Genomic DNA, 13493 nt, shown 5'->3' on the forward strand with positions numbered 1-13493 from the left:
TCCTCCGTGGTTGATTAGTCTTGTGGTTCTTCCAAGTAGGCTGAGAGTCCTGGGCTGGGAAAAGACCTTGTGGCACACAGCTAGAGACTGCCCCTAGGCCACTAGCCACTCCTCTCTGGGCTCATTTTTAGCCTGCCTGGCTGCTGTCATCTGTCCATGGCCCTGTCTGTCTTCCCTGTGGTTTGCTGGTGTCTGGCCTGTTTCTCCCTCTCTCTCTGTCCCCTTCTCCATCTTTCTCTTGCTCCTTGATATTGTCCCTAGACTCTTTATCTTCTCCCCCCCGCCCCATGTCCTCCTAACACCTTTCCCCCTCCAGGTGGTCAAGATCACAGATCCAGAAACTTCTCACCTGCCCCCAAAGGGGGCTTTGATTCCTTCCTGGGTCACAGTGAGGGTGATACCCAGAGCCTAGCAGGGGGCTGGGAGAGGAGGCTGGGCCTGTGAGGTCTCTCAACCAGGCTGGGAGAGCCATGCCCACCTCAGTGCACAGCAGCACTGGTTTCAGTGGGACACCCAGCTGCCTTCTTAGTACAGGAAGGACATCTTGTCCTGGCAGGAGGACATCCAGGGGTCATTGTATCCTTTCTCAGCCCTGGCAGCTCTTGAGTCCAGGACAGGCTAGCTGGAGTTTGCCTGTCTGGAAAGATCCTTTCATTGGCCTCACTCCCATGGATGGTCAGTGTTCTGAGTCCCCATAACCTGGAAGTCCTTTCTCAGGTCTACCCCACATCCTGCACACTGTAGAGCCAAGCAGGTGGACAGTTCTGTCCTCTTGAGCCTTCCCTGTGATTGGGCCCCTCTGGCTCTTCTCCAGCCTCAGCAGGGGTCCCAAGTTATTTTCCCTTTCTTGTCCTCTCCATCATGGGGCAGTCACCTGCCTCCCACTTCCTTAGCTTCTTCTCTGTCCTCCAAGTTCCTTTGAAGTTATGAACTGCCTTTCTCATCCCTTGAGCTGGGGCTGGGGGGTGAAAAGGGGGGATTCTCATTCCTTCCCAGCTGTTTTCCACAGCAGGATGGACTGGTGAGCTGTGACATCAAGGTGAATCCTGTGTGGATCTCGTGACACATCTATGGTGGCCCATGCTGGGACCATCCTAGGGGTTCTGGGAGGAAGAACAACAAACCAAGGCTGGAGTTCATTCTGTGCCTGGGAGACTCTTGAGCACTGGCTGCACCCTAACCAGCCCCTCTGCCATGAAGGAGTCAAGTCCCCGCCTCCTGCAGGAGAAAGAGAAGTCCAGGGGATGGTTTTTAGTGAGGAAAGGGGTGGAGATGGGGACATGCTGCGCCAGCCTCTTCCTAGTGTGGGGTGGGAGACAGTCTACTGTGACACTAAGTTGGGCCTATAGTGACTTTCTCATTTCCTGAGCCCACAGGGCCAGTGAGACTTAGGAGTGGGATCCCAGCCTGAGGCCACTGCTTGCCTCATCCTTTGCACTCAGAAACATCTCCAGGACAGGGATCCTGCTGACCTCTTTGGGGAAGGCAGCAGCTCTCTGGGTCTGGTGAGGAAGGAGCCCCTCAGTGTCCAGAGATGCTTCCAGGACAGCCACCTCCTCCTGGCCTCAAGGCCCCCTGATGCTGGCCTCCCCACGCCCCTCTGGGTGCTGCTCAGCCCCGCACAGTGCCTATGTCTCCCATCAACCCCCTCTGCAGGAAGCCGGTGAACATGACCAAGGCCACTGTCAACTACCGCCAGGAGAAGACTCACATGATGAGTGCCGTGGACCGGAGCTTCACGGACCAGAGCACCCTGCAGGAGGACGAGCGACTGGGCCTGTCCTTCATGGATGCCCATGGCTACAGCTCCCGGGGTGAGTGCCTGGCCCCCTCTCCTTCCTTGTGGCCGTGGGGCGTCCCACCTGAGCCAGTAGGATCGAGCCCCTTGGGGGCCCCCCCACTTCAGATGAACCAAAAGTGAAACATCTGTTGTGCTTCTGCTGGATACTAGCGCAGGCACTGGAAATACAGAGAAGACACAGGTGGTGTCTTTGTATTATGAACTGGAGGTGCTTGCAGAGACTCCAGCTGGCGTACGAGGAAGCCAAGAGCCAGTGTGACAATTGTCAGGGAAGGGGTGCTGCTGTATGAACAGAGAGATCAGAACAATGTCATCATGTATTGAGGGCCTGCTGTGTGAGAGATGGGGGCACAGTGACTGAGAGGGACCGATATAGAGTCACATAGACATGGACTTGCGTCCCTCTCTTAGCTGTGTGACTTTTGCCTATCCTCTCTGCATGTCTGTTTCCTCGTGTGTAAAGTGGGCATAAAGATCACCTCTGCTGGTCGGGCTGATGTGAAGATGACATGAGATAATGTGTTTAAATCATTTAACACATACCTGGACTCACAGAGCATAGGGAATCAGCTGTTCTGTCCTAGGAGTGTGTCATAAATTACTTCATCCCACATCTTCTTATCCTATTTAGTGTTGATTTGTACACAAGAAAATATATCAAGTTTATGAAAGTCATAAAACCATAAAGCCGGTGAACATGACCGAGCCACCGTCAGCTACTGCCAGGAGACCCCCACGATGAGCACTGTATTAATAATACGGCATGCAGCAGCGAACCCCACTGGTGGGTTAGAGCATTATCTTGGCGCCTCTCCCTAGCTGTATCCCCTGCCTCCCGCTTCAATGCAAATATTCCCCTGAACCTTTCGTTTATAATTTTCTTGCTTTTGGGTGATAGTTTTACTGTGTGTGCATATATCCCCAAACAATGCCTTGTATAGTTAGCTCATTTTCGAGCTTCATAAAAATGAAGTCACACTCTTTGTCGTGTTTCTGATATTTACTCAGGTGGAATTTTTTGCTGTAGTTCATTTACTTTCTTGGATGTATAGTTTTCCACTGCGTGACTGTATCTCAGTTCATGTCTTCATCCTGCTCCAAGAACATTCAGTTAGTTTCTGATTTTCTTGTTATCACAGGCGAAGCTGCTGTGAATATTCTTGTGTGGATCTCTAGATGCACCTGCCTCTGAGGTTCTAGAAATAGACTTGCTAGATTATGGAGTACGTGCATATTCAGCTTGATAAGACAGTGCCAACTTGTTTTCCTAAGTGACTTTGCCTGTTTTCCTTCTCAGCAGCAGTGTGTAAGACTTTCTGTTTCTCTACATCAAGATCAAAATTTGCCAGCCTTCTTCACTTCTGCCAAATTAGTTTGTATAAGATGGTAATTCTCTATTGCCTTAATTTGCAGTTCTCTGATGAGGTTGAACATATTTTCAAGTCATTATTGGCCATTCAGGTCCCTTTTTCTATGAAATGCCTGTTCATGTCTTTCACCTAATTTTCTGTTGGGTTTTCTGTTGCTTTCTTAGTGGTTTTTAGGAGTTCTTTATATATTTAGGATAATAATCGTTGCAAATTACTTATGAATTGCAAATATCTTCTAATTTGTGGCTCATCTTTCTAGGTTATTTATAGTGTTTTTGGATGAACAGAAGGTTTTATTTTAATACAGTTAAATTCATCAGTCTTTCCTTTGTGATTTCTACTTTTTGAATTTTCTTTTTTTTTTTTTTGAGTTGGAGTCTCACTCTGTCACCCAGACTGGAGTGCAGTGGCCGCTCCTGGCCACCGCAGCCTTGACCTGCTGGGCTCCGGCGATCCTTCTGCCTCAGCCTTCCAAGTAGCTGGAACTACAGGCTCGCACTACCATGCCTGGCTAATTTTTTTAAATTTATTTTTTGTAGACATGAGGTCTCGCCAAGTTGCCCAGGCGGGTCTTGAACCCACGGGCTCAGGCAATCCATTCACCTCAGCCTCCCAAAGCGCGGGATTACAGGCTGAGCCACCGAGCCTGGCTTGAATTTTTTTTTTTTTTTGAGCTGAAGTCTCACTCTGTCACCTAGGCTGGAGTGCAATGGAATGCTCACGGCCAACACAGTCTCGACCTGCTGGGCTTAGGCGATCCTTTCACCTCAGCTTTCCAAGTAGCTGGAACTATAGGCATGCGCCACCACACCTGGCTAATTTTTTTGTGATTTATTGTAGAGATGAGGTCTCGCAAAAGTTGCCCAGGCTATTCTCGAACCCCTGGGCTCAGGCAATCCTCTTACCTCGGCCTCCCAAAGTGCTGGGATTACAGGTGAGCCCGGCCTACTCTTTGTATTTTCTTAAAGAATTTCTTGGCTAGGCTCAGTGGCTCATGCCTGTAATCCCAGCAGTTGGGCGGTCAGGGCCTTTGAAAGGATCACTTGAGGCTAGGGGTTTGAGGCCAGCCTAGGCAAAATTGCAAGACCGCATCTCTACAAAAAATAAAAATAGGCATAGCGACACATGCCTGTAATCCCAGTTATTTGGGAGGCTGAGGCTTGAGCCCAGGAGGTTGAGGCTGCAGTGAGCAAGATGGTGAGACCTTATATCAAAAAAAAAAAAATTCTTTCCTATCCAAGGTCATAAAATATTTTTTACTTTTTTCTAAAACTTATAATATTTTGTATTTTATATTTAAATCTTTATCCATCTGGAATCAGGTTTTTTGTGTGGTATAAATTAAGGATTTCATTTTTTCCATAGGGATAACCAACTGTCCCAGCATCATTTGTTATAGTTCATGCTTTCACTACTGATTTGCAGTGCCACCCTTATCATACATCACATTTCCTCATACATGTGGACTGTTTTTTGGCTCTTAGTACTCTTTCATTGGTTAGTTTCATGATTCTTATGCTGGTGGCACACTGCTAATTAATGTTGTTATCTAAGTCTTGATATCCAAAACATCAAGCTCTCCCAACTTGGTGCTTCGTCAGTGATGTCTTGGCTATTTTTGTTTTCATTCTCTTTCTTGTAAATTTTAGAATCATCTTTTCAAGTTTATTGAAAAACTATTGGATGGATTTGTATTGAATCTGTAGATCCATTTGGGGAGAGCTGACATCTTATGAAATCGTCTTTCTAGTCATGAACATGATCTATATTACCCCATTTATGTAGATCTTGAATGTCTTTCAATAATTTTTTTCCATAAACTCATACTTGTATATCTTTTGTAAGATATGTCTCCAGGACCCTTATTTTTGACTTCTATCGCAAATAATACACTTTTCAAATATTAGTTTTGTTTCTGTTTTAGAGAAGAGGATTTATTTGCCTTATTTAGAAAGTAAATCAGAGAGAGAGGGAGAAAGGAGAGTCACCTCCCCAAAATAGGGGAAGGGACCAAAGCTAGGAAACATGGCGGACATCGCCCAAAGAGCCACATGACCCGACCAGAGTTTAGTGAAGCAATGGCGCTTTTCTATTTACTTTCTTTTTTAGAGACAAGTTCTCTCTATGTCATCCAGATTGGTGCAATGGTGCGATCATAGCTCACTATAACTTTGACCTCCTGGGGTCAAGTGACCCTTCTGCCTCCTCAGCCTTCCTAGTAGTTGGAACTAAAGGCACACACCATGCCCAGCTACGTTTTTGTTTTTTTTTTTGTAGAGACAAGGTCTCACTATGTTGCCTAGGCTGGTCTTGAACTCTTGGGCTCAAGCAATCCTCTCACCTCGGCCTCTCAAAGAGCTGGGTTACAGGCATGAGCCACTACACCCAATCTTCCATTTCTTATATAGAGAGATATAGTTGATTTTTGCATGTATATTGATCTTATATTTATACCCATGTGAGACCTTAATTCTAATCTGTCTGCAGAAGTTTTCACATTTTCTGAGTATAGTTCAAGGATCTGTGAATACCAGTAGTTGTTTCTTTGTTCCTGTTTCTTATTCCGTTTTCCCATGTTTTTCTGTATAGCACTGGTTGGGACCTACAGTACCATGTTGGATAGAATGGTGATAGTAGGAATTCCTGCCTTGTTTTCCTGACTTTAAAAGGAATGCTTCTACCATTTATACACTGAGAGTGAAGTTTGCTGTGGGTTTTTGGTAGAATTTTTTTTTGAGTAGGAGTCTCATTCTATTGCTCAGGCTGAAGGACAGTGGTATGCTCATAGCCACTGCAGCCTCAACCTGCTGGGCTCAGGTGATCCTTCCGCCTCAGCCTTCCAAGTAGCTGGAACTACAGGCATGTGCCACCACGCCTGGCTAATTTTTTAAAATTATCATAGAGATGAGGTCTTGCCAAGTTGCCCAGGCTTGGTCTTGAACCACTGGACTCAGGCCATCCTCTCACCTCCACCTCCCAAAGTGCTGGGATTACAGGCATGAGCCACTACACCCGGCTGGTAGAAATGTTTTATCAGGTTAACAAAGTTCCCTTTAGTTTCTAGTTTGTTAAGACTTTTTATTTTAAATGGGCAGTAAATGTACCAAATGCTTTTTTCTACTGTTATTGTGATGATCATATATTTTTTTAAACTTTTATCTGTTAATGAAGTAAGTGACATTTTTGGATTTTTTAATGTTAAAATTACCTTAACTTCTGGGATAAATTAAACTTGATTATGATGTATTATGCATTTTTTAATGTAGTGTTGGATTCAGTATACTTAATCTTCAAGACTTTTAAAGCTATCTTCTTGAGTGCGATTGGCCTGTGATTTTTCTATTTTATACTATCCCTGCCTAGTTTCTGATATCAAGATTCTATTTATCTTCTAAAATGAATTGGGTTCTCCTTTCTTTTCTCCTTATCACAGAATAATAATTTACTCCTTGAAAGGTTGGTGGGATTCCCCTGTAAAGCAATCTTCTTCAGTTGTTTTCTTTGTGGAACAATTTGAAACTTCTAATTGAATTGACTTAAAGAAGTAAACCACTACTTGGGCTTTCTATTTCTTTCAGAACCCCATTTACTAAGTCTTATTTGTCTAGGAATTTGTCCATTTCGTTTAAGTTTTTAAGCTTAATGACATGCACTTATTAATCATGTTCTCTTTGTAATCTTCCTCATTACATTTTTACCATTTTACCTTGCTTATTAGCTGTTGTCAGCCTTCATCTTACAAATGAGGTAACGGAGTCTCAGAGAAGAGAAGTCACTTGTCCAGGTCAAACAGCCAGAAAGTGGCAGAGCTAGGATTTAAACGCACATCTTTCTGAATTGCAGACTGCTGTTTCTATGGTGTTATGCTGGGCCTTGAGGAATTGGAAGGACTTGGGCAGCAGAGGTGGGAAGGAAAGGGCATGTGTGGAGAGGAGCAGCATGTGCACGTGCATGGCGGTGGGTGTGTGAGCAAAACGGGAGACGTCTGACGGAGATGAATCTGAATCCTCCAGTGGGTGCTGGGGAGAGTGGGAGGTGAGGAAGCTGAGGGTGCGTGCCTTGCCACTGAGCCCTATTGTGAGATAGAGGCCGGAAACGTGGGCTCTGCTCTCAGGAACTCACTAATGAGTTAGGCATCAGGACTGACCAGGGAGAATGGGACCAGGCTAATTGCCTGTGGATGGTGGGGACAGTAAGAATTTTGGAAAGGTACACCCTTAGGCAGGTGTGGTCAGCGTTCTGGCGAGATGGGTAGGGTTTGACCGATGGTGAGGAGGGAGGGTCACTGAGTGTGGGCAGAGTGTGACAGCTGAAAGCTCCAGGTATGTCCAGGATACCTGAACTGAGCCTCAGGACCCTCTATTTCTCCCTTTACCTTCCAGTGACTTCCACTTCCTTCTTTTATTTTCCAAATAGTGGAGGCCAGATTTTTGTGGTTTAGAGTGGAAAACCATGTTGATTTTGATGCATGCTTCATATGCAAATTTTAAATTAGGTAACTTCTCATGCTGGGTAAATGGTGGCACTGATGTGGAGAGCCAGCTGGGAGGTTCCCAAGGTGTTGGAATGAGCCTGCCTTGTCTCTGAAATCCTGCCTGTGAAAGCCCTCAGATCCTTCTGGGCCCCATCCATCTGGACTATTGACCCCTGTGGCCAGTGGGTTCTGGCCAAATGGTTTGTCAAATAAGTGCCAGGTTCTCTTATCCCCACAAATGCCCCTTTACCAGAATGGGGAGGCAGGGGAGACTACAGAGTTCTAGAGTCAGATGCACTCAAGCCTGGCTTTGAATCCTAGAACTGCTATTTAATGAGCAAGTAACTTAGCCCTTCTGGGCCTCAGTTTCCTCATTTGCACAAGGGGGATAATAATAGTGCCCACGTCATAGGGATATTCTAGGGATTAGATGACTTAAAAATCATGCCAGGCATGTGAAAGTACTCAATATGTTAGATATGGTTAGCTGTTATACAGGCTGTATCTCGTTAGAAAAGTTATTTGCTAATTACAGATGGTGAAAGAAAAGTTTGGGGTGCTACCAAATTTTATAACTGAGGGCTTGTCTTCATCTGAGGGTGGTGGGAAAATGCCCATTTTCAAGGGATGTCTGAGGATCCTCATTTCCAGATGAGGAAACTGAGATCCAGAGAGGTCAAAGCCTTGAGCCAGAATTCAAATTCTGGACTTCAGCCAGAATTCAAATTCAGGTCTTGCTGACTCCAAACTCTGTTCTTTTCTCAGAGCAACAGCCCTCCCCATACAATAGCAACTGTCCAGTGGTTACACCCAGAAGGTGTTCCACAGTCACGATGGAGCTGGAAATAGCCTGGGAGAACCCTTGGGTGGAGACCTTGAAGCTGGGACTGGTTCTTGCCTTCTTACCTCTCTCCTTCTCAGGGGCTGTTGGATGTGGGCCAGCTGGTCCTTGAGGGGCAGGGAGCGGGCTGGGGTAGGAAGTGTGTCTCAAATCCCACAGGGATTTAGCAAGGAGGGTAAGGACCTGTCTTCTGGGCCCAGGAATGGAAGATCCTCTTGGGAACATCATTGTACACCATTCTGTCCTTTTCTGGTGGTCTTATTTGTAGAACATCTTGTGTTGTTCCTGGGCTCAGCTGTAAGCTGCCCCTATCTGGCTCTGGCTTCCCATCACGCTCTCAACCAGGTGGGATGTTTTTGCTTGTCCTCAGCCATTGTGAGCTGATTGCACATCTACTTGTGTGGCTTTGTCAGGGCTGCCAGCCTTTCAGGAGGATGAACTGATTCCCTGCCATCCTCATTTGCCCCTCCTCTCCCTGGAGAACTCTCTGTGGAGCTGCCCACCCCGTTTCCATGAGGAGCACTAGGGCCCCTCTATCTCAATGATTCCTTCTCCTGAGTTCTCTGAGCCAGCAGAAATCCTTCTTGAAATCTTGGCACTTCTCTTGTGTGTTTGTTGTGAATGCTCCTTAGAACTGTCTTTTCAAGCTGTCTTTCTGGTCCTGGACCCAAGATCTTATAGGGGAGAAGGACCAGGACTCTTATTAACCAACTGCCCTGGCTTTCTGGGGCTCAGGGGTTTCTTCCCTTTATTGGAAATATAAGAATGTCCACAGCTGCCATCTGTGGGTGTTCCCTATGTGCCAGGCACTGGCTGGGTGCTTTTCTGTGTATGATCATATTGAATATTTACATCATCATATTGGAGAGGAACAATTTGTACCTTCATTTGACATGTGGAAACAGAAGTTTGGAGAGACTAAGTAACATCCCAAGGTCACATGCAGCACTGGGATTTGATCTGAGGTCTGTCTGACTCCAGAAGCTATGTTTCAGTCTCCACATTACACTGTGTTCCCCTGAGGATGTTTTATGAAATAAACAAAAAAAGCCCTCCATGGCAAAAGATGTTTATGAAGCATTGCTATTTCCTCCCATCTCTTGGAGATTTAAAATGCACACAAACGTATTGAAAGCCCTGAGAGGTCTTACAGGGAAGAAACCTATTTATTTTTGTTTAAACCAGAATTTCACAGACTCTTAAAACGTAGAATTTCTCCTTGTCCTTTTTGTCGTCGTCTTTTTAATGGAATACCACTTCATCATCTTGCATACCTAGTATTTTCTGGAGCATACTTTGGCCACCTCTACGTTAGGCCAGTCTTTTCTCTTTGCATTCCAGTTTCCTCATCTCTAAAATGAAGGGTTTGGGCATCTGGTCACCATGGCGTAACTGGTACTTGACCTGCCCTCTGGCTGTAAGCAACCAGAAATCCGGATGAAATACATGAATCACTTGCTTTCAGACATAGAATTACAGGACATAGATCTCTCAGGACTGTGGTTTCTGAGAGCACTGAAACAAATAAGGTGAGTCCTAACTTTCTACCCTGAGGCCATTTTCAAACAGTGGCCCAGAAAGGTGGAATGGGGCAATTGCCATGATTTGATTGGAGTCAGGGGGTCTGTCCTGGTGATTCTGCATTAATTCTGCCAGTTAGTCATTGAGTGTGAATTATAGGCCAGGTACCGGAGAAGGCACCTCCAAGGAGGGTCATTTCGACTGAGATCTGAAGGATGAGAATGAGTTCACCAGGCAAAAAGAGTAAGGGGAGGAAGGTTTTTGGAGACAGAGGGACAGCATGTGTGAAGGCACAGGGAAGGGACAGGGCAAGTATCAAGGCTCCATTGAGAGTCCCCCACCAGCTCAGACCTAGGCAGAGAATGACTGTGACAAATGTGGGGAGCTGGACTTGAGTAAGCCCCTTGCATCCTCACCCAGGACGGCGGGAGGGAAATGAGTATAGTCATGTGGCGCATGATGACATCTTGGTCAGTGACCAAATATTTTGTGTGTCTGATAGTGGTTCATGAGATTATAATGGAACTGAAAAATTCCTGTTGTCTAGTAACATTGTAGCGGTCATACTGTCATGGCATAATAACATATTTCTCATGTTCATGGTGATGCCTGTGTAAACACACCTACTGTACTGCCAGCTGTTTAGAGTCTAGCTCATGCAATTATGTACAGTACATAATATTTGATAATGATAATAATGACTATTTACTGGTTTATGTATTTACTATATTTTAAAAATCATTATTATATACTCATACTTTTAAAAAAAGGCCGTCAAACAACCTCAGGCAGATCCTTCAGGAGGTATTCCAGAAGAAAGCACTGTTATCATAGGAGATAACAGCTCCGTGCATGTAATTGCCTCTGGAGACTTCCAGGGGGACAAGATGCAGAGGTGGAGTCAGAGATCGTGATGATCCTGACCTTGTGTAGGCCTCGGCTAATGTGTGTGTTTGTGTCTTCATTTTTAACAAAAAAAGTTTAAAAAGTAAAAATAACTTTAAAAAATTGAAAAATGGAAAAAACTTGTAAGAATATAAAGAACATATTTTGATACAGTTGTACAATGTGTATGTCTTTTAAGCTAGATGTTATATAAACATAATAGTCAAAAAGTTAAAAAAATTATTAAAAAGTTACAGTAAGCTAAGTTTAATTTATTATTGAAGAAAGAAAAATATAATTTTATAAATGTAGTGTAGCCCAAGTGTATAGTGTATATAAAGTCTACAGTAGTGTACAGTGATGTCCTGGACTTCGCATTTGCTCACCACTCACTCACTCACTCACTCACCAGAGCAACGTCCAGTCTTGCAAGTGCCATTTGCGTAAATGCCTTATATAGGTGGCCCATTTCCTATCTTTTATACTGTATTTTTACTGTACCTTTTCTGTTTAGATATACAAATATTTACCATGGTGTTACAGTTGCCTCCAGTATTCAGTACAGTCACAGGCTGTACAGATGTTGTATATCCTAGGAGCAACAGGCTATACCACATAGCCCAGGTACATGTAGGAGGCTATCCCATCTAGGTGTGTGTGTAAGTGCGCAGTGACCAAATCACCTAACGATGCATTTCTCAGAATGCATCTCCATCATTAAGTGGACTATTAAGTGAGTTCCATGGTGGGTGTCACTGTTTTCTCAATCCAGGGCCTGATCTCGGGGACCAGGGTGGGATGTCCTTGGAAATGCTGACCAGAATAGCTGGGATGGGGTGGGGGAGGAAGTGGGCCTCAGAGTGTGACGAGCGGTGAGGATGGTTTTCCCATGGTGTGTGGGACACCGTGAACCTCTGACCTGTTCCCTCATTGGCTGAGGCAGCTACACAGACTGACAATGGAAACGCTGGCGCAGGAGAAATGCTTCTATTCAGGTGTCTCGCAGTAATTTACAGTGGGGGTGGCGGCAGCTGCTAATTTCCGATTTGCTTGTCTTTGAATGGGGTAATTGCTGGGAGTTGCCAGTGTTCCAGATTGTTCTCTGGAAGAGGAGGAGGAGGATGGGGCTGTCAGGGCTCTGCTGAGCACTGCCCCCTGCAGGCAGTGCAGTGCAGCCTAGTCCGGTGGAGTGCGGGCAATCACAGGATCACAGTGTGGCAGGGCTGCAGGGGGCTTCAGAGGTCACCTGATCTGATCTGCTCATTCTACAAATGGGAAACTCAAGATGCAGAGGGAAGGGACTCGCCCAGGGTCACACAGGGTGGGGCTAGGTTGCCTGACTTCAGCAAACAATTCAGCCTACCCTGCAATGGCTATGCTCCCTGCTGCCCTCAGACTCTGAGTTCATCTAGGGCTCTCCAGGCTGGGGCATGTGTTTCAGGAACCCCTTTGCCTTTCTCCCACTGCAGGAGACCAGCGCAGCGGCGGAGTCACTGAGGCCAGCAGCCTTCTAGGGGGCTCACCACGGCGTCCTTGTGGCCGGAAGGGCTCCCCATACCACACGGGGCAGCTGCACCCTGCGGTGCGTGTGGCTGACCTTCTGCAGCACATCAACCAGATGAAGACGGCTGAGGGCTACGGCTTCAAGCAGGAGTACGAGGTGCACCCTGGCCCCAGTCAGCAGGATCCCAGTGCAGCCCTCGCCTAGCTCCTCCTCACTGTGGACCCTGACCCTGGCAACCCTCAGCTCAGCCTGGTTGGAACCCTACTCTGACAGTCCCCAACTCAACCTAACCCGTTTTGGCCTTGACCCTGACCATCATCCTAATTTCACAGTGACCTGATTTTTCAACTTTGTACTAACCCTGATTTAAAATCTGACCTTGAATCTGTCTCAGTCTTCATCTGGAGCCTGATCATGATCCTTATTCTGTCTCTAACCTGATCATGACCATCACCAATGACCTCAACCTAACCCGACTCTGATATTGACCCTGACTCTCATCCTGAGTTCCATTTGAACTCTGACTTGAATCCCATTACTCCTTCATCTAGACTCTGACACCACCTTATCCTAATCTGAATCTGATCCCACCTTTACTTTCTTTCCAACTGAAATCTGGATTTGACTCTTATTCTAAACCTGGCCCCTATTCCAAAATGTCTCTGAACTCTGACCCTTTTTCTCCCTCTTTTCTCATTTTCCTCCCCCTCCTATCCCTTACACTCCTTGGTTTTGAACTTGATCCCTCACTGATAAAGGGACACACAGTGACCCTGTGCCTGGCCCATATCATTGCCCCACCTCCATCCTGCATGCATCATCCTTGTTGAGGGGGATCTCCTATGAGTCGGGTTCCCCTCACCCGCTGACCATCACTTTCCCTTCTGGCAGAGCTTCTTTGAAGGCTGGGATGCCACAAAGAAGAAAGACAAGCTCACGGGGGGCCGGCAGGAGCCGATGCCTGCCTGTGAGTCCTGGGGAAGGGTCTGGGGTCCAGGGTAGCGGGTGGGAGGGAATCAGGAAGGGGGAACACAGCCACAGCATGCTTTGAGGGAGCCCCAGAGATTTTGGTAGTATGGGCTGTCATTTATTGAGGG

At 46.2% G+C, this 13493-nt stretch overlaps 1 protein-coding gene across 1 annotated transcript in view; it reads left to right on the forward strand.

Moving 5' to 3' along the window:
- PTPRU (protein tyrosine phosphatase, receptor type U) overlaps window positions 1-13493 on the forward strand; it is an 88271-nt gene that overhangs the window by 53184 nt on the left and 21594 nt on the right. Inside the window, exons 16-18 of the mRNA XM_021710282.1 lie at window positions 1657-1814; window positions 12362-12552; window positions 13288-13363. Of these exons, the coding sequence (XP_021565957.1) occupies window positions 1657-1814; window positions 12362-12552; window positions 13288-13363 (425 nt within the window). The remainder of the gene's footprint in view (window positions 1-1656; window positions 1815-12361; window positions 12553-13287; window positions 13364-13493) is intronic.

Source organism: Carlito syrichta, unplaced genomic scaffold (genome assembly GCF_000164805.1).
Source record: "Carlito syrichta isolate Samal-C Ts95f unplaced genomic scaffold, Tarsius_syrichta-2.0.1 Scaffold288366, whole genome shotgun sequence".
Classification (NCBI taxonomy): domain Eukaryota; kingdom Metazoa; phylum Chordata; class Mammalia; order Primates; family Tarsiidae; genus Carlito; species Carlito syrichta.